This window comes from Neurospora tetraspora (genome assembly GCF_033439725.1).
Source record: "Neurospora tetraspora strain CBS 560.94 chromosome Unknown B0H65scaffold_1, whole genome shotgun sequence".
Taxonomy (NCBI): Eukaryota; Fungi; Ascomycota; class Sordariomycetes; order Sordariales; family Sordariaceae; genus Neurospora; species Neurospora tetraspora.
Window position 1 is genome coordinate 88384 of NW_026944383.1, and position 20892 is coordinate 109275.

At 41.9% G+C, this 20892-nt stretch overlaps 3 protein-coding genes across 3 annotated transcripts; 1 reads left to right on the plus strand and 2 right to left on the minus strand.

Moving 5' to 3' along the window:
• Positions 1-14272: 14272 nt before the first annotated feature.
• Positions 14273-16001, minus strand: B0H65DRAFT_383 (uncharacterized protein). The gene is made up of 4 exons (XM_062823705.1): positions 15505-16001; positions 15317-15338; positions 14837-15230; positions 14273-14762 (listed from the first exon to the last, which is right to left on the minus strand). Exons 1-4 carry the CDS (start codon positions 15543-15545, stop codon positions 14299-14301), a joined length of 921 nt encoding a protein of 306 aa, XP_062685481.1. The 5' UTR covers positions 15546-16001; the 3' UTR covers positions 14273-14298.
• Positions 16002-17126: 1125 nt separating this feature from the next.
• On the plus strand, positions 17127-18861 carry B0H65DRAFT_490 (ChaC-like protein-domain-containing protein). The gene is made up of 7 exons (XM_062827725.1): positions 17127-17167; positions 17248-17344; positions 17423-17454; positions 17618-17667; positions 17770-17774; positions 17992-18665; positions 18836-18861. The coding sequence occupies exons 2-6, from the start codon at positions 17289-17291 to the stop codon at positions 18638-18640; spliced, it is 792 nt and encodes a 263-aa protein (XP_062685482.1). The 5' UTR covers positions 17127-17167; positions 17248-17288; the 3' UTR covers positions 18641-18665; positions 18836-18861.
• Positions 18862-19266: 405 nt separating this feature from the next.
• On the minus strand, positions 19267-20118 carry B0H65DRAFT_543460 (RNA recognition domain-containing protein; the record flags this gene model as incomplete). Its single annotated transcript, XM_062829227.1, has 5 exons — positions 19267-19346; positions 19408-19664; positions 19721-19827; positions 19956-20028; positions 20099-20118. The coding sequence occupies 5 exons, from the start codon at positions 20116-20118 to the stop codon at positions 19267-19269; spliced, it is 537 nt and encodes a 178-aa protein (XP_062685483.1).
• Positions 20119-20892: the final 774 nt, after the last annotated feature.

Below are 20892 nucleotides of genomic sequence, written 5' to 3' on the forward strand. Positions count from 1 at the left end.
ATTGAATACCGTGGTACCCCACCATACGATGTCGTCGAGAGTGGGTGTTTTGGAGGTCGGATAGATGAGCGATAACTGCTGATAAGGCTGATACGTATGTATCGCGGCGTATCGTATCGTATTGTAGTAATGCTACTCAATCGGTGTTTTGGATTCGGAGTCTATGATGCGACTCTCTTTTGCAACTGTCGCCCACGGAATCGACGGTGATCTGGATGGATTGCTCTCAGGTACTGATCATGGGAGCCAAAGGATTCAAGCTATGGGTCGTTGTAGGTGTGTAACAAGAAGATGTTCGAGGAAAGGTGGGAGACGGTGAGGTGTGGTGGCGGCGGTGGTTGTAAGAGCCTTTAACAATAAAGGAATGAAACCAAAGCAGGGCAGCGGGATCGACTCGAATGGATGGGCACGGGATGGGGGCTAGCAGCAACCGCCGTCCATATAACGAGAACAGAAACCCAGGTCCGGTATGGAAAGGGTATGGAAACGACTCAATCCTGACATGCAGCTGTGGATTGAAGGGATGGGGGGTGTGCGAAAAGGACCAGGAGGTAGGTATCTCGAGCTCCAGGTTTGGTCAGGTAAGGGTATGCGTGTATGAGAGATGGGACGAGTCTGATATGGGAGGGTAAAGAGGCTTGAGAGGCCAATGGGGGCAACAAGGAAGAAGCACTGAAGGGTACTTGTTAGGTTTGACCGGAAGCAGCCCACATCCCATTCGCACCTATCTTGGGGATACCTTTGCTTGTCGCTACCGCAAAGCTGTCGAGGGTATCTTGACTATGTAATCGAGATGGGGTCTCAGACGGAGGAAACGGGGAGACGGGGCAACAAGAGAACAATGGAGCACCTGGACGCTTTCCTATCAGGAAACGGTGGTGTATGTACTGTAGCTGCGGTACCTGCTTGGTCCTGTTCTCACCAAACGCTATACCGCCAGCTACCGACCTCACCGATACCCCAAATCCGATGCCCAGTTGGCAACTGAGAAAGACGGGGCAGCCAGCGGGCGCCTCGCTCCGTTGTCATTGTCCTACTGCCAAAGTGTGCCGCAGCGGGATCGCCCCCGATGGCTCACCTTGATACCAAGCACCCCATCGAGTCTATTGAGTTCCAAGTGGAAGAGTCCCGATGTATTGTAATGCTCAAAATGCTGTAACGATAAGTGGGAGATGGCCGGGATAGCCATAGAGTCGAAAGGAAAAGGGACATGGAGTGCCCGCTTTGGCATGTCGTCAGGGACAACAGGGGCAAGGGGGAGAGGGGGGACAGAAGAAAGCGTCAGCGGGCACTTGCTCGACTGGACGGGGGACAAAGGGGACCAATGACCTAGGCCAGACTCGAGCTGGAGTGGGGCTTTCAGGTGCCGCCTCGACCAGTTGGGGGACTTGAACGATCATGGCGAACCTCCTGTTTGTGACCTCCAGCCCACGTTGGCAATGTTGGATGGGCATCCGGCGTTTCCTAGCGACTTGAAGCTGCCTTTAGTGCCACGGGTGCCTGGCTGAGCGCCCAAATGCTGTGTCAGGACTGGCTCGACAGTCCCTGATTTCCCAGCGGCCAGAACGGGCTGAAAGGCTCGCAAGACGGTACATCGCAGGTAGATTCAAGCATCCGAACTTCAGCCAGCAAGTAACTCCCTGGCCGATTAAACGTGAGCTCGTAGCAGGAAACAATGCTACCGTACCTTAAGCTGCCTTATAAGGGGTCTGCGCTGAGTCAGTGACTATAGCCGTTTCCCACCCACACGGAGCTGTCGAAGTAGTGACTGATAGCGCCTGGCCGACGGGATGTTGCGAACTGCCTTGGCCGCCATGAAAGCAGATGGCCGCAGCGGTGGCTATGTATGGCGCTGATATGCGCTGGAAAGGTGATGGAGTGATGTCGCTGGAACTGGGTGAGGAATGGCCTGCCAGTCGATGGCTGGGGCATGTCTCGAGTTGCTTGACTCGATTGAGCGTCGGATGGGCAGAGTCCCGGTCGAGGGAGGGGGGTATCTGGGGGTGTCTGTCAGAAGCATTGCCAGAAGGGGAATCGGTCAATCGGGAGGGACAGTTGGCGATGATTGGGCGCCGGGTTCTGGATGGAGTAGATGGAGCTGATGGAGCAACCGGAGCTGGGGGTAGCTGGGACCTCGAGCTTCCCTTGCTCGTCAATGCTGTTCCATTCCTTCCATGTCTGTCGACAACAAGAGCATTGACCCGGGGGTGAGGTCAAGCCACTCCTCAGAGCTTTGAAAGTATGAAGACCTCAAGTGTCATTCGGAGCCCATGATAAGCACCTCTCAATTTGAACTGATGTATTGAATTTGGCCGAATGAGTTTAAAGAGTGGAAAAGTTCAAGTTCGCTGCAGGACTTCCACCTCCGAGCAGAAGTCGAACAGATTTTCAGTTTGACACGGATGGTCCAAGCAGCGAGAAGCTGCACGCACCTGCACTTTCCACTGCTCTTGCCTGAAGCTGGAGCAATTGAGGGGTGGATCGATCGGTATCGATTATTAGGGCTATATAAAAGGGACGTACCTCCTGGGCCCACCTGGGCCCGCCCGCGCAAGCGCGGGCGAGACCCATACGCGACCTACGCGCGCGTGGCTCAACGTGGCGCGCACCGTGGCTCAACGTGGCGCGCACCGTGGCGCGCGCTGTGGCGTGTGAGGTTCGTATTGTATACATATTGTTCAAAACAGTCAAGATTCAAAAAATCGTTCTTTTTCATTTCTAGTAATATATTACACATGATTGTTACGCATAATTTATTCTAAGTTCGCGTCTTTAAAATTTTTCATATTATATACGCGTTGTAAATAACAGTATTGAAAATTTTGGAAAGAAGAGAGGGGAAGGGAGTAAATAAATAAAAGAAATAACTATCTTTATTAACGGTCTTATAACTTAGTAATAAATGTATTGGTATTATACTATTGAGGTGGTTAATTCGATTTTTATTATTACTGTTTTTTTTTGGGTAGGTAAAGTTTTACCTTGGGAATTTCTTTTTCTAAATTAAAATAAAACAAATAAATATTTTCCTCTTCCAGTGGTAGGAAAAAAATTCAATGAAAAATATTTTTAGATTCTTTATAATTATAATATCATTTAAATTATATAGGGTAGTTTAATTATATATTTTATTGGGTTTAAAACTTAAAATAACGGTTTTAAAATAAGAAAGTTAAAAATGAAAAAGAATATTTGAAATCTTGAAAGAAAAAAACTATAAGGTTATTAAAATAATAGATAAAAATTAATAAATATTTATTTTTTTATATATTATAATAAAGTAAATAACATTTAGTTTATTATATTTCCATTTTACTATTATTTTACTTAATATAATACGTATAATTATAAAATAATTTATAAATTATTAATTTCTCTTTTATATTGGAATTTAATACTTTTATTCTTTATTTATTTATTATTTTATTATTATATTACTTTACTACTTTATTAATTTCTTTATTTAATCAACTACTTTATTACCTTATTTATATATTGGCCGCGGCAGCTAATTTGGTTAGGGGAAGGTAGTTTACCTACCCGACATTTAAATCGATTACTTTATTACTTTATTTATATATTGGCCGCCGCAGCTAATTTAGTTGGGGGAAGGTGGTTTATTTACCCAGTATTTAAATTAATTATTTTATTATTGGCCGCGGCGGCCAATTCAATTAGGGGGAGGTAGCTTACTTACCCGGCACTTAAATCGATTATTTTATTATTAGCCGCAGCAGCCAATTTGGTTAGAGGAAGGTGGTTTACTTACTCGGTATTTAAATTGACAACCTTTATTTTATTTATATATTAGCCGCGGCGGCTAATTTAATTGCAGGAAGGTAGTTTATTTACCCAGTATTTAAATCGATTACTTTATTACTTTATTTATATATTAGCCGCGGCGGCCAATTTAATTGGGTGAAGGTAATTTATTTACCCAGTATTTAAATTATTTATTTTATTACTTTATTTATATATTAGCCGCGGCAGTTAATTTAATTGGGGGAAATTAATATAAAAGTGCGACGGGGGAGTTGAGTTTGGTAGCCGTAAATCGACTTTTAAAATTTCTTATGTAAATAAATTTTATGAAAATTCGAAAGTTGCGATTTAGACCGTCGGGTTGTATTTTCCCTAAATTAACAGTCGTAGGGTATATAATAAGGGAGGGTAAAAGCAATCGGCTAAAGTAAAAACAATTAGCCAAAGTAGGAACGATTAATTAAAATAGGTAAGAAGAATTAACTATATATAGGGTCGTTTATAAGGTCGCTTATAAAGTTTAATTAGAAAGTTATATACTATAAGGTATTATACACGATTGTATATAAGGGCGCTTAAAAGGTTTAATTAGAAGGTTATACGCTATAGGTAATATATACAATTATATATAGGGGCGCTTAAAAGGTTTAATTAGAGGGTTATATATTATAAGTAGCATATACGATTATATATAAGGGCGTTTAGAAAGTTTAATTAGAGAGTTATACGCTATAGGTAATGTATGCGATTATATATGGGAGCGTTTAGAAGGTTCAATTAGAGGTTATATACTATAGGATCCTATATAACTATATATAAAAGCGTTTAGAAAGTTCAATTAGAGGGTTATATACTATAGGATCTTATACGACTGTATATAGAGGCGCTTAGAAGGTTAATTAGAGGGTTATATACTATAGGGTAGCGTATACAATTATATATAGGGGCGCTTAGAAGGTTCAATTAGAAGGTTATATATTATAAGGCTATTTAAGGGTTTTATTAGAGGGTTAAATTCTATAAAGCCGTTATGGGAGAGCTATTTAGGTATTTTTAGGTACTTTTCCGTAGGGTAAATTATAGGATTTATATAATAATGGGTTTAAATTTATAATAGTTGGCTTCCGGTTCTAATTAATAATTATAAATAAAAGTTTATAATTTATTTTTAACCTTCTTCATAAATTTAAGTTCTTATTCTACGCTTTTTTCCACGGGAGGGTTATTAGGACGTAGCTTTAATATGTTCCTACGGATTTTTTATTTGTAAAAAGGTTATTGGGACGTAGTCTTAATACCTTTCCGCGGTTCTATAATTTTTCTATAGCTTTTATTAAGTATAGAAATATATATAATTATATTAGGGATTAAAGTGTAAATTGCCCTCGGATTAGTATTCGTACTTTCGTACTAGGCGTAGGAAGGACGTTTTTGGGTTTTCCCTTTTATAAGAAAATTAATTTAAATCGAAGATTTATAATTCTACTGTAAATTACTTTAATATTATTCTTCGAACGGTATTTAGGAAGATTTTATAATAAGTTTTATCTTTAAAACTAATAATATTAATTACATTTATCGATAGGCTATTACTTTAATAATAGCCTGTAAATATATTTTAGAAAGGTATTACTCTATAGATAGTATTTGGGAGGATTTTAGGTTAAATACTAATAGATAGGCTATATTTATAATATTAGTATTATTAATTAGATTTATTAATAAATTGTATAGGTATTGGGGAGGTAAGGAAAGCGGAATTGGATTACCTTTAGGTTATATATTTGGGCCGCTAGTAGGATAAATTTAATATTAATAGCCGTTATAACTTTAATCTCGTTTATAATTAAATTATATAATAGGGATATTTGGGAGTATTCGTATTTAATAATAAGAAGTAAAATTCTTAGATTTATCAAAGATTAATAATTGTAAAAGTATTTGTTAAGGATGTTTTTATTAATAAAGAACGAAGATTTAAATTTCCTAGAATGTTTAAGTCCTATTTTAGAAAAGGGAAGGAGAATAAATCGAATTTGGAAATAATAATTAAATCTTTACCTTATCGATTGTCTAACGTAGGAAGGTAACTTATAAAGGAAATTTTAATTTTAATTTTTATAATAGTATAACGAATAGTTTCCTACGGTCTACTTAGGATAGTAATATTATATATATTACGTCCCCCCTTAGCCCTATTCCAAATTTGTTTAATTAGTATTTAAAAAGAATAATTCTAATATTAAAGAGTACCCTATAAGTATTAGTAGTTTAAACTGGCCTATCGAGCGAATAATTGAATTATTATTAGTAATTTTGGTCGTTTCGGACCTAGCCCAGCTAATAGGTTAGGCTAGGGTTGGAATAGCTAATTTAATTAAAATATTTTAGCCGTTTCGGACCCGGCCCGGTTGACGGGTTAGGTAGGGATTAGAATAATTAATTTAATTTTAGAACTTTAATAATTCTAGACCCGGCCTAATTAACGGGCTAGGTAGGGATTAGAGCCCTTTAGGATCTGAATATAGAATTAAACCCTTAATTAACTTTATAAATTTACTTTATTACTTTAATTAATATTTATATCTTCTAAAATACATTTAACCCTTAATTAAATTTAAATTTACTTTATTACTTAATTCATACTTATATCTTTTAAAATAAATTTAACCTTTATATATATTATTCTTCTAAATTTATCTTAAGTTTTAACTCGTTAGAGATTTTTACTAGGATAAAGTAGTAGTTTTTTAAATAAAAGACGTATTCTAACCACTACGTTTTACTCTATTTAAAGAATTTCGAACCGTGTAGGAAGTTTTTTTCCCTACGCTATTAGGCTAGTAGTTTATAGGTTATTATTTAAAAGCGTAGGAAAAAAATTAGGTTAATTTAGAATTAATAGTTTTATTTAACCCTTCCTCTACACTATTGGGTTAGTAATTTATAAATTACTATTTAAAGGCGTAGGAGATAAAAACGAAATTAATTTAGGGCTTAAGGGTTCTATTTAGCCTTATGAAAATAGGCGTATATAAAGGATAAAATTATTATATAAATCGATAATAGAAGACTTTTTTAAGTAAGAAACGTAAGTGTATAGTTTTTTTTCTACTATTATTCTATAGTTACGTTTTTAATTTAAAGAAATCTTCTATTATCGCTCTACGCTTTCTTTTTTACTTTTTAAAATCCGGGTAAATTAGAATCTATAGGTAGAACGGGTATATAAAGTAGGTTTTTAATACATTTTTCTATAATTTATTAGTATACATAATAATGCGGCTAATTTTATTCTAACATTAATTTATAATTAGGTATGTAAATGAATATTTAGGTAATACCCTAATAAATTAGTAAGCTACCGGTTCGAACCCGGTACGGATTACTTTTTTCCCTTTTTTTTTATTACTTTTTTCCCTTTTCTTTTTATATATATAACTTTTCAATTTTTTCTATCATTTATAATTAATTTTTTATATCGCATCACTTATTTCGAATACTATAACGAATATCATTGTGTACGCAATTCTCATTTTCTATATTATTCCTAGGGCGCCCCTCCTCCATTTATTTACTACTATATATTAAATTTTTTATATAATTTACGGCCCCTTACAATTATTTATATATAAATATTCTTAGCCTCTACCGTACTTAATTTATATTAGAGATTTATAATAATTTATCAATTATAAAATTAAATTATTTATAGTTCTATAATTTCCTGTACGTTTTATTATTAAACGAAGGCTCTTTGTTTATTTCCCCCCCTTCCTTACCTTTATATTTCCCGAAATTCGTATAATTCGAAACTTTTTTATTATTATTCCTCTAACTAATAGGCTAAGCGGACTTCTATTAGAGTTTAATAGTAGTTAATAAAGTAATAGTACTAAAGATACTTATATAGTAATTACTACTTTCTATAAAAATAGTATAAATAATTAACGGATTCCTAATTAAAATATTCTTTATTGTCGGCTAGCCTTATAAAATATATATATATTATATTAATATTTTCGCCGGACTAATAAAAGTTTCTACCTTCCTTCGTTTTGCGTAAAATTAGCCTGTATACCGGCGTTAGAAATCGAACGAAGCTGGGGACAATATTTATTTTAAGATTATTCGAATATAAAAAGGATTTTATACTTTAGTAGCGTAGTTAAAATACCCTCTATCGATATAAATAACGTATTTGAAAATACTAATGAAGGAAAATTATTATATAACCGCTTTATTCTAGTATTTTAAAGCGTTATAGTAACTTTTAAAGGGGTTGGGTATAAGAACCTTTATAGTATTAATTATTAGGAAATATGTATTAGAATAGGAACGGAACGCAATTTATTTATAAAAGGAGGAGAGAATATTCTTTAACTTAATTTATTTAAAACTATATCGTTAACTCTTAATTATTCTTAATATATATTCGATCTTTATTTAATACGTTTACTTTAGTTAAAGTAATAGATTCTAAATAGCTTACTTCTATCTTACGATATTTAAGCGTTCGAATTATATAATTTAAATAAATGTACTATATGTTAATTAAAAACATCTTCTGTAAAATTCATTTTATATAGACGTAATAAAGTAAATACTTAATTTCCTAGCCGTTAAAAATATTCTATACTACCTTCTATTTTATAACCGAATTGTTAATAAATATATATTAAAGTAATTATTTTTTAATACATTATTCCCTAACTTATTTACGGATTATTAATAATACTTTAGTAATAATATTACCATTAATTTTTTAAATAAGAAAATAATTATATAATATTTAATAATATTATTTATCCTAAATAAATAGCGTATAGAGATATTAGTTAAATTAATTAATTTTGTAAGTAGTATCTATAAACGTTAAGTAGCCGTATTATTTTAAAATTTCGAACTATTTAAATAAAGTTTATAATATACCTGGTAATAATTTATTATTTAGTTTTCGGATAGTAGTAATAAATTCAACGCACTAAATACTTCCAATAATTGGGTCGGGGGGTTAAATATTTAAGAAATTTAATATTTCATTTATTTAAATATCTTTAGTAAAATCCTTACTTATTCGTTACAAATTGGAGTATATAAATCGCTATAAACGGTTTACGTTAATAGCGATTTAATTTTATAAATTAACGCCTACCCGTTTTATATAATTACTTTTCGAAATTAGGATTTCAGCTATTACTACCGCGTGATTAATTATAAATCATAGAGGGAAGGAGGCTACCAATAGCCTTATAGAGTAAAAATTTCCGAATACTGTTTGAAACCTTACTTTAATTTAAAAATTCTAAATTGTAGTAGTAACGTAAATTATTAATATTATTGGAATTATTCTTCAGTTAAATAACCGGTTAAAATAATATTAATCCGTTTAAGAAAGTAATTTTCTTAACGGTTTTATTATAGCTGATAAATAGATGTAATAGTTTCTTACGTTAGCCAATATTTCAATTCTTCCCTTTTTTTTTTACTCTTTTTGTATAATTAATAATATAAAGATTGGGTTACTAGTAAAGGAATAATTATTCTTTTAGCCTTTTTAAATACGTATTACTTTATAGAGGGCGTATAAATTATATTCAAAAAATTCTTATATTATACCTATTATTCCTTTATAAAAAAAGATATCCTTTTAATATAAAAAGAATTGTATTCGCCGTTCTAAAAGGTTTATAAGGATACAAAAAGGGTCTTAGGCTTTAGAAGGTAAAGTAAATAAAATAGCAGACTCTAATAAAATATATTAACTTAAACTTTTCTACGTATATTCAAATAAATAGGCTTCTTACCTCTATTAATTTCTATAAATTTAACGACTATAATAAACTTAGCGACTATAATAAACTTAGCGACTATAATAAACTTAGCGATTATAGTAAATTTAATAACTATAATAAGTTTAGCGGCTACAGTAGATTTAACGAACGCAAGAATGGCGAGTATAATAAATTCGGCGGCTATAGTAAATTTAATAAACGTAGGAGCGGCGGATATAGTAAATTCAATGGCTATAATAGACTCAACGAACGCGGGAGCGGCGGGTATAATAATTTCGGCAGCTATAATAAATTCAACGAATACAAGAGTGGCGGGTATAATAGGCTTAGCGGGTATAGTAAATTTAGCGGGCATAATAAGTTCGGCAGATATAGTAGGTTTAGCAGGAGTAATAAATTCGGCGGGTATAGTAAATTCGGCGGGAGCGGCAAATTTAGTGGGCGTAGTAAATATAACGAGCGCAACGGGCATAAAAGCTTTTAGAATAATAATTAAGTTAATATCTCTTTTCTTTATATATTACGGGGGTTCCAATTCTAACCTTTTTCAAATAGAATTTTTTATTCCTAATAAACGGCATCTTCTTACTCCTAGGGGGCGGCATCTTTAAATATAATATTTAACTACCCGGACGTTAATTTTTAATCCTCTAATTATTGTTTTTAAAATTATATTTACTATAAATACTTATTACCTTTATATATTCGGTACTATTACCCCTAATGAAATCGTTTTCGTCAGGTAATATTTATCCTATATTTATTATAAATTAAGGTAATACGTTAATAAATAGAATTTTATTAAAAAAGTCTTTAACAAAAGTATTAACGTTTATTAACTATAGGGGGAAGGTTTAATCGTAATTAATATTAAAATCTATTATAATAATAATAGTAGTAGTAATAGTAATAGTAGTAATAGTATTAATAATATTAACTACTAATTTAATTTAATATTATTTGTAAAAAAAATAGTTTACATATTCAATTTTTTAGTAAATCAATTTATCTAATATCCGTATATTTAATTTTTTTTAATTGAAGCACTTTACTACTACTACCACGCTAATTTTACAATATTTAGTAGTCCGTAATATTATAATATTAATAATTAAAGTAAAATAGTACTAAATTTTAAATAGAAAACGGTAATTATTTTAGAAAAGGCTTTTTCATTCACTATTTAATTTACATTATAATATACTAAACTATCGTAATATAGCGTAATATTATAATAGTCTTACCCAATATCTTCCCCTAATATAGTACGCTACAGTGCCTTAATATTATTGAAGAACCCAAAAAAATCTTAACTAATTTTTCTCTTTTTCTTTTTTTTTTCTTTGATGCAGCGGTGTTGCGCTGCGTTGGCGGCGTCGGCGTTTCGAAGCCCGTTATGGATGCTCCAAGTTCCGTGGTGGACCTGCAAAAAGGTACGTTCCTTTCATATAGCCCTAATATTTAATTCCGATCGATCCTTCCTCGACGGTGGGTTTGTGGGGTCAAGGGTTCCCGCGATGTGCAGTGATGGCACCTGCAACACTGCACCTCCAGCATGGTAAAAGCGGCAGCTCCAATCCACCTGCAGGCGAGTCCACTTTCTCCTCCGTCGTCCACTCAGCGATCCTCGTCCTGGCTAACGCAGAGATAGCTTCCTGAATTGAAAGCTCAGTTTGGCAAGTAGTTGCTCTTCCGAAGTTGGCAAGAATGATAGGGCCAAACAACCCGAAACTACATTCTTCTTTGTCTTTCTGAGTCAGCTTTCTCCTCCTTCGGTTTGCCGCGGTTCGTTTGCTCGTCCTACTTCTCGACCTCCGATTCAGAATGTTTCGTTCTGCTGCCGGGGTGGAGTACCGTGATGAAAGCCCAGGATATGGGCAGCAGCCAGAGGTTTGGAAGCACATCACCAACCAGGAAAATTTGCATCTCTCACATGAGACCCCCAAGGCACCAGTTGAGCCAGGCTTTGCTCTCATCTCTTCAAGGACAACCTCGCTTTACAGACAGTAGGGCATCCCTAACCGAAGGCGGTGAAAAGTGCTATAATGACAGCCGATAATTCCTCTTCCAGTTTGCACGAGCTGTGGTATCGTCATCTATATTATGCCAGCCCTAACGATAAAGGACTGAACATGTAAATTGGAATTGAAGATAGCTAACTTCGGGCCCATTTGGTTCATCCAGCTGTTTTTTCTTTTGTATAGGAAATTGACCCCTGTAAAATAACAAGTTGTTTCATACAGGAAGTTGGAGGTCAGTTTGCCCATTTAACCTAGCTTAGCTGCGTCAAGAAGTATCACGCTAAGGCAGGCGGTTCGGAAGGCCCAAGAAAGCAATTAGTGGGCCTATGCAAGCCAATTTTACTATTTTCTATCTTCATGCCCTTGGGCATGAAGATAGAAAGAAGTAGAACCAACTACGAATCACAACTCCAGTTATACAACAGCACGACCAATAGCGCGAATCACAACCCCAGTTACAACAACGCATCTTTTAGCCTACGTCTTTACTTAGCGAGCCTGGTACAAAGCAATGGCTTTCTAGCTGCATTTTCCGCTTTGTACCCCAAATCAGCACGTCTAAAAAACAGCTGGATGAACTAAACGGGCCCTTCCTGTGTATCAATAGAACCCTTCACGTACCTATCTATATATGGTGGATACTCTCAAACAGTTGGACAACGCTCAGCAACCTATACAGTAACATACTGTATGTGTCAGAGACACGAGTTGATCACGAAAGGCTTGTGACAAGCCAGTGTCTAGGCACATGACTTGAGATCCATGACACACCCCGATCCAGTATATTTCTCACATGACGAGTACGGCTGTTACAACCTGTCACAACCTGACTCGAGTTATACTAAAAGGGGCGCGGTCTCGCTACCTCTACCTAGGCAATCCTGCTTCTCGACAACGGAACGACATGTACATTTTGAGTGTCTGTTCTCCAACGTTTGAAGGGATGATACACATAACGCGGGACTTTGAAACAATTTCATAAATAAAACGAAACTTGAGCTTCAAAAGGTAAGGTCAGTTTATCTTCTCCCCCTTAGTGTACCTCTCGTCGAACGCTTGTTGGACTTGGATCTTGGATATCGACAACCTCCAGTCTCGATCGGCTACTGCACAGCTTTTTAGCGGTAGCACAGTAACATGGCAGCTGGATATCCGCGTGGGAACCCGCTATCAACCTACCGCGGCATGTACAGTACGGCTATTTACGTACAGTACTCAGTAAGGTACCTTACCTTACGCCTTGCCTGCCCGGCGGCCCCATCTAACTAGTCATTGCATCATCATGCTCCGCGCAGCCCCGCTTAGTCGGATGACACTGCAGCAAGCAGAGTCGCAATGCATGGAAGTGTCTTCGATAAAATCTCTATCGCTAGCTTTTTTATTTTCTTTTGACTGTGGGTACCACTTTGTACATGTACCTTATTTTGAGAACAACGACCTGCTGGTATGAGCTGCCAGCTCTTTTTTACAAGAGCTCGTCCATCTATCGCGAACTGGGGAAAAGAAGGTGGTTCGAGACGGAAAGATTGTGTGAGCAATCCAATTTGACAAACCCAGGACATTCCAAGGCGATATCACATCAAAGCTTCTCGAACATCAATAATGACCCCAAACTCAACCGACAACCGCAAGCAAGACAATTTGTGAGTCAGCTGACTCCTGTCATCAACAAAGTCTGGCACAGGCACCGCAAGGGTTGTGGATGGATATATACATACGAGAACAGCTCCAGCCAATCTCTAAACTTGAGTCACCCTTCCAAAGCCTTCTAGTGTACTGTGTTTGCCTCAAAAAGCTCAGCAGACCTTCACCTTCCGGTCCTCCGATCGTATTGAAAACTAGCTAAACAAGTGCGCTACTAGCTCCCGCCGGTCTGCTTGTCCACTTCAGTCACATCTCGTGTGTCTTCTGTTTTCACTGGAAAGTTCTAGCTTCCATTTCACACGAGTGCTGGCATGGTAAACGCCGCACAAAAGACAGACGTCTGTCCGTATCGCAACGATATTGAAGGGATAGTGAGAGCTACCCTTGCATCTTTGCTGCCATTCTCGGGTCGGGCTCGGATCGGTCTCGGGGCCATCCCATGTAGGTAGCTAGTCGGCGGCAGGTTCGTTACACGGGTAACTTACCCGGTACGGTTTTGTATTTTTTCCAGCTCGGTGTTACTCTGGACTCATTTCAGGTGTTATAGCTTCAGCTTCGTGACATCTTCGCAGGCGATAACTAGATGTAGCGTATCACTGCTCAAAGTCTTTCGGAGAGCATGATAAAGGAAGCTCATAATAGGCTTGGCCGGAAGTTTGATGGTGGACATATAGTAAAGTAATGCATGATAATGGTATTGATATGGACTGTGGAACTATGCGACCTTCATGCCAGCTGTGAACATGCTGGACGACTTACAGATGAGCCTGAATCGCAGGGTATCAACCTTCGAAAAGCTAGCTACACATCAAGGCTGTGGCCATATCCTCTCCCGTTAGGCGAAGTGGTTTCGAACAGAGGACGACAAAGCGACGTAACAACAGTGATGGGCGCAAGCTGCCCCAGCATTAGCCTTCAACAAGGATTCTTTCTCGACTTCATCAAAAACAGGGCTAGCAGGGTGCAGCAAAACATCAACGCAGAGGGGAATCATTGCACAAAATGGCTTAACCAAATGCATTAGAGTAAAGAGGCTAGGGGCAACTGCATCCAAAACAACCGACAAACTCGGTCTTTTACTTCAGCTGGCGCAGAATCTCCGTCAAGAAGTCCTCAAAGCTCAGCGTAATGTATCCATCGCGATCATCGTCGTACTTCTTGAACACATCCGTCATGCGCTTCAGGCTGATGCAAGCCTGCACAAAGAGATCGAAGCTCATGACGCCGTCGCCGCGCTTGTCGTACGTGCGGAAGAGTAGCTCGACGAAGCGCGGGCTGAGCCGGTAGCGGAACGCCACCAGCGCGTTGTTGAACTCGTACAGGCTAATGTTGCCGGACTTGTCCATGTCGAAGCGGTCGAACAGCGTCCGCCACGAGGCCAAAAAGGACCAGAGCCCGCAAAACTCCTCGAACCCGATTGTGCCGCTGCGGTCGCTGTCGAACATGCGGATCATCATGCGGACGGTGTGCGGGTCGAAGGCGCTCCAGTCACCGTTGACGAGCGCGGCGGAGAGTTCTCTTTCGGAGAGCTGGCCGGTACCTGGAGAAGAGGCGCGCGTTGCGGTCAGAATGCGGTTATATGACAGGGGTTGGCTATGGTATCGGATAACTCACCATCCTTATCGACGGCCCTGAATAGGGGAAGAAGAGTCGGGTCGGCGCCATCGCGGGTCGTCGGGCTCGGGGGCGGTCGCGAAGAGACAGGAGGGAGGTTATGATGAGCGGGCCGGCTACCGGTCGCCGAGGGAGGCGGGCTCATGCCGTAGCGGTCTGGTGGTGGTCCTTGCTGCATTCTCGGTGATAGTCGGTGCGGGTCTGCTGAGCCGGAAGCGTAGTGGTTTTGGCTGTATGCGTTTTGATTGTATGTATTTTGACGATGGGGATCGTACGTGTTCTGACGCTGGTCGAAGCCGGTGTTGCGATGTTCGACCGGGCGGGGAGGTGGTGGCTTCGTCTCGTAGCGCGCTGTGGAAGGGGCCTGCTGAGGCGGAGCAGGTGAGGTGCCTTTCTGTGAACCGTAGATGGGATATTAGTATGCGACCCAGCTGGACTCCATCTCGTCGCGTTGAAGCTGGAGAGAAATAGGTTGCTCACTCTTGGCTCTGGCTCGGCGAATCTTGGGAGCAGAATGTCAGCAGGCGATCAACTTACACGTATACAGGCTAAGAAGGTGCTGTATGATTTGGCGACGGGTGCGGGGCTCTCCGGGCGTCTCCAGGGGATATGCAGAGTGTAGGGGGAGGTATACGCGGATTAGGTTGCAGGAAAAAGGGCATACACACCTGGGGAGCTCGTCGGGGTTGTAAGATCTGTTGTAGGCCATGGTTGCTGTCAATCAAGAGCTTGATGTCGTTGACACAAATCGTGGTCGCCGTCGCAAACAAGTTCAGATGTGTTTGTCGTAGGTCAAGGCGGGGAGTCGGGGTGCGGAGACGGGGACGGGAGGATTAACAGGACGGCAAAGGGGAGCGAGCGTCTGGGAGAGAGAGAGGCACCGGCCGATGAGGGTATCAAGTATTATGTAAGTTGGCAGTAGGGAAAAGAACTGAAAAGGAGTAACGGAGTCGGTGATGGGTAGAGTGGCCGCTGGATCAGACCCAGTTCCCAGGTTACAAGAAAGCAGATTACCTTATTTTCCTTGACACCTACCTTATCCACGTATGAAGTATGGGGATGTACTGGGCAATCCGTAATTTAGGTAGTTACGTGCCCAATCGCCTCAGCCGCAACGCCAGACCGCAACCGCAATGTTGGTTACGCTAGAGTGCTTGACGATTCAGGGTCCGATTGTCAAAAATCCGAGAGAAGAGCGGAAGGATCTCGGATTCGTTCTAGAGGTTCTCTAGATCTGTCGAGCGGTCGGGAAAAGGCACGAGCTTTGAGAGCTCAACTTTCCCCTTCTCCAATCCTCCAATTTAGCTCCATTCCACAATTCCACATGGGTCCGTTGACCCGTTCAACGTGGTTCAACGCTATCGTGCCTCGTGCCTCATGGGGCTAGTTAAGGGTCCTCTGTGGAGTTTGCCCGTTGTGCGGTGTATCGGTCCGTATTGTGTGTGATCCGCACTGGTATTCGTAACGTCGAGGAGGCTTGGACGGCTGGGCGTTGGAGCTGTCTTGTCTTGGGCGTCGGTAGCAGTTGTATGATGACCAGCCTTCCTGTATAGGTATGACACGGTGAATGCTACTCTTTATCATGAGAAGCGAGTTGTAGCTGGATTTGTGTTGCACAACAATGTCACTACCGGGCATGAAGCGGTGCTTGCAACATAGAGGTAGGACCATGACATTTCAAGGACACAAACTCTGTTGTGTTTTACGCATGCTGGGCCAAACGCTCCCTTGGGTCCAAAGTTACCACAGGTCCGCATGCGAGAGGAGTTCGCAGCAGGGCGGTGCTATACCGGAACCGCGGGCTCAGGCCGGAGGATTGTTGCTGACAGGCATCGAGGTGTTTAGAGCCGTGCAACTTCCGAACCTCACATTTCGTGAAGCGGGTGCCTGCCAATCAAGACACAGAAATAACCACCCGTGCCTTTTGTTCGAGTGCTTGCGGTGGGAATCGATATCAACGCCTGCCACGCGAGCCGGAGTTTGCGTAGAGGTAGATAGTATTCGTCAACATTAATCGGCCTAGGTCATCGCTGGCTCCAGTCATGAATGAGATATGAAGGACGGGAGAGAGGACCCGATTGAGATGGAGGATCCTTTAGATACAGTTTGCCGGCAGTTATCGGATAGCAGATTGAATTGTTAGTGTAAGAGCTTCATGTGCGGAGACTTGGGTGCGGAGTATCGGTTACACTATCTTTCGGAATTCTTTCTTGATAGCTTCTTTAACGCTGCTATTCCCCTAACCCTTGACATTGATTTTGTTTGATTTGCGAAACACACAACTCCGACGGTTCCCTTCACTTGGACTTGATCCTTCATGAACAACCACGTGTAAGCACCAAAGAGTTCGATAACAGAAACTTATGAAGGCTTGGATATAGACTACCCGTCTCGTTATCTTTTTTTTGTAGATTTTATTCACCTACAACTTTCTTCAAACCGGGGAGAAAAAATGTCGCCCCAAGAACCTCCAAGCAAGCAAGACGAGTTCTGGATATTTGGTTACGGGTAAACCGCCTCACCGACCATACCGCCTTTACACCCCAGGTGTCTCTTCTAGTCACGGTAACTAACTAAGCCTTACAGAAGCTTGATCTGGAAGCCGCCGCCGCACTTTGGTACATACTCCCCCCTTGTTCTGTCATAAGACTCGGTAGACTGGCGGGTCCTGTCCTATTTGACGTGTCCGGTTCCATGTCAAAACCCAATTCAGATCGGTCTGATGTGCGGTCTTGTTGTGCTGGCGTCTAAGAGACTAACCGAGCGCCAAACCTTGTCTAGATAGAAGAATCCCCGGTTGGGTAGAAGGCTACGTACGCCGGTTCTGGCAGGTATGTCTTTGGCTGCTGTGTTCCCCCGTTCATAGTTTTTCTCGGTGACTATGAGTAACTTGTTGTTTTTCTACATGTACTTTGAATGCTAACTATCCATAGGCCAGGTAGATATCATCATAATCACTCGGACGACTAGAACCTCTTACTGTGTTCTTAAGCATGAAACTCCCCTCCTCAAGTGATGAGACATATTCCAGAGCACATACACTACACAAGCCTCACCTTCAACCCTTTCGTCTTTCTCTTCACATGCCCTGCTCTAATTTTCTCCAACGTTTCATCTGACCGCTAACCCTTCCTCTCCCTCTTCCCCCCGAGCAGTGAAGACCACCGTGGCACGCCCTCCGCACCCGGCCGCGTGGTCACCCTGATCGAGCGCTCCTACTGGGCCTCGCTCGCCGATCACCACGACTCGGCGCCCGCCAAGGTCTGGGGCGTGGCCTACCGAATCAAGGCCGACCGCGTCGCCGAAGTCAAGGAGTACCTCGACATCCGGGAGATCAACGGGTACACGATTCACTGGACCCCGTTCCACCCGGCCTCCGACGTAGACCCTGCGTTGCTTCCTCCAGCGCAAAAGGGTCCCATCCAGACCCTGGTTTATATCGGCACGCCCGACAACGCCCAGTTTACGGGGCCGCAGGATCCGCAGGAGCTTGCCGAACACATCTATCGGAGCAAGGGGCCGAGCGGTCTGAACCGGGATTATCTGTGGGGGTTAGAGAAGGCGTTGGATGAGCTGAGTCCCGAGAGCGGCGATGAGCATGTGAAGGACCTGTCAAACCGGGCGAGGGCGGTGGCTGCGCGGTATAAGAGTGAGGGAAAGCCCGACCCGACCGACGAGATTGATACCGCGACCGAGGTTGTCGAGGTAAACGGAACAACAGAAGCAACACATGACGAACACCACCACCAGTTCAGAAGAGCTGGCAGCGTAGATGAGCAGGAGGAGACCGAGAAGACATCATAGAAGGAAGAAGTCCGAAGAAGACCCCGTAAGGAAGTCCGCAAACTCTTTTTTTGAAAGGAAAATATGGGAAGATGCTTTCTCCTCCACCAACCACTCTAGCTTTTTCCCCAGCGCATATACCCTTTGGCAAGTTTGGCTCTATCAGCCCGCAAATCGCTGTCTTTCGATACCTCGCTCATGCCCATGCCTTTCGAGATCATTCAAAGTCATATCGTCGTTACCAGCCACACACAATTTCCTATCCACCCGGTAATTCAGCCTCCGTCCCATCTCACCCGCTTGCTCTTGCGCTTCGTCCTCGCCGTCTATGGGAATCAGGATTACAAGTTCCCACGTTTGTCGGGAACGAAGAAGGGGTATTAATCAATGCCAAAGGAAAATGAAAATCGGACGGTATCGGCGGTTCGAGAAGTCGCTCAGCAGCTCTCTGATCCTGAGAAAGACATGCTGTAGGGTATCGGTTTCTGTTCGTCGGGAGTGACGCACGAGGTGTTCTTCCATGGAACACAAGCTCTGATCGCTGACCTCTAGTTGAGGATCCGCAATGTTGCGTCATGTGCCGCCTGTTGATTCAGGTCGCCGCACTCTCCCATCAAGCTAGCACGAGGTTTGGCGCGAATCGCCGCTTAGTACTGACCCTGAGGAGGGTACTGCTGGCCCTGCTGGGAGGGGTCGGCCTGGTAGCCGCCATAGGGAGCTGTGTATCCTTCATCTCATCAGCATCACATTCCCGTTAGGTTTTCTTGGAGGTTGAGTGTCTTGCTTACCCTGGCCACCGTTGTAGCCGCCCTGGGGGCCCTGGCCACCGTTGTAGCCGCCCTGGGGGCCCTGGCCGTAGCTGCGCTGGCCATAGGATTGCTGCTGGTAGCCGCCCTGGCCGCCGTACTGCTGGCCGCCGCCCTGGCCGCCGTACTGCTGGCCGCCGCCCTGGTAGCCGCCGCGGCCGCCCTGACGGAAGCCGCCACCGCCGCCACCGCCGGCGCGGTCAGAGGCCTTGTCGACGCGGACTCTGCGTCCGTCGAACCTAATTTGGAGTGTCAGCGTTCGCTCAATGTTAATCTTCCAGATGGGGGAACTTACTCCTGGCCGTCCATGTTGGCAATGGCATTCTCGGCATCAGCATCGCTGCCGTAGCGGACGAAGCCGAAGCCGCGGCTGCGACCGGTGTCACGGTCCTTCACGACAACCTGAATAGAGCGAAAAAGGTTGTTTAGTACATGATTATTCTTACTTATGATGTCACTGGCAAGGTCTGACTTGCATGCCGAAGTCGGCAAGCAAGTCTTGTAGTCAGGGTGAGATGAATTGAACTTACGGCCTCCTCAACAGCGCCGAACTCCTCGAACTTGGCACGGAGCATGTTATCATCCGTGTTCCACGACAGACCGCTGCGAATTGTTAGCTGTGAATGGGACGTGGAAGATGTGCCATGGAAGACACGGCGCATGGAATACATACCCGACGAAAAGCTTAGCCATTTTTGCCGAGTTGAGGTAGTATGAAGATTTGTTTGAATGTCTACGAATAGTTAGACGTCATGATCACGCTTGATGCTTCTAACAAGCAGGAGGGCGCAAATGAGATGCACTCGGTCAAGGCTTCTACTGCCTCGAGCGCAGTTGCCGCACGACATCATTTGAATGAAGCGCGGTTCCTGCTGAGGCAGCCGTGACCGCGAGATGAAGCCACGAGGTGAGGTCAGGTCGAAGCGATTGATTTGAACAATAGCCCGTGACTTGTGCTCGTGACGATGATGCGATAGAAGTAGAGATGGGAGTCGCGACTTACGGATGGTAGATCTATGCTTGAATGAGGCACAGATAGGTGAAGACGAGGATGTAGAAGTTTGAGAGAAAGTGCAAGATTGAAAACGAGACCCGTGTTCACTTGAAAAATAAGTAGGGGAAGGAAAAAGAAAACCAACAACGCCCCGTAAACAGCGGGGCAAGGTAAATCTGCTGGTCGGTCAAGGCTGGTAGTATTGGATGCGCTGGTTGGCGGGATATCCACATCGTTTATATTGCAGGAGGAACCAAGCAGATCGAAGGAAAGTTCCCCAGTAGCCGTACACAGCCCGCAGGGATTTGCGTCAGTCGTCTTGTTATCGAGACTAAAGTTTCCTATTTGAAGAGGCAGATAACGTCACCTTGATGGCCTCTTCGTCCCGTGTTTTGGGATGGCGAACATGCTCTCTCTCCGCCATTCCATCCCCAAGAGACCCAAATAGGCACCAGAGGCCCCGAGACTGGGTT

Excerpts from the sequence above, each read along its gene's own strand:
- B0H65DRAFT_490 (XM_062827725.1), top strand. The coding sequence starts at position 17,289 with ATGTCGCCCCAAGAACCTCCAAGCAAGCAAGACGAGTTCTGGATATTT. Across the intron at positions 17,345-17,422 it reads TTCTGGATATTTGGTTACGG|AAGCTTGATCTGGAAGCCGC; the intron begins GTAAACCGCCTC and ends TAAGCCTTACAG. Across the intron at positions 17,455-17,617 it reads GAAGCCGCCGCCGCACTTTG|ATAGAAGAATCCCCGGTTGG; the intron begins GTACATACTCCC and ends AACCTTGTCTAG.
- B0H65DRAFT_383 (XM_062823705.1), bottom strand. The coding sequence starts at position 15,545 with ATGGCCTACAACAGATCTTACAACCCCGACGAGCTCCCCAG. Across the intron at positions 15,231-15,316 it reads TCGCCGAGCCAGAGCCAAGA|AAAGGCACCTCACCTGCTCC; the intron begins GTGAGCAACCTA and ends TACGGTTCACAG. Across the intron at positions 14,763-14,836 it reads CAGGGCCGTCGATAAGGATG|GTACCGGCCAGCTCTCCGAA; the intron begins GTGAGTTATCCG and ends CCTCTTCTCCAG.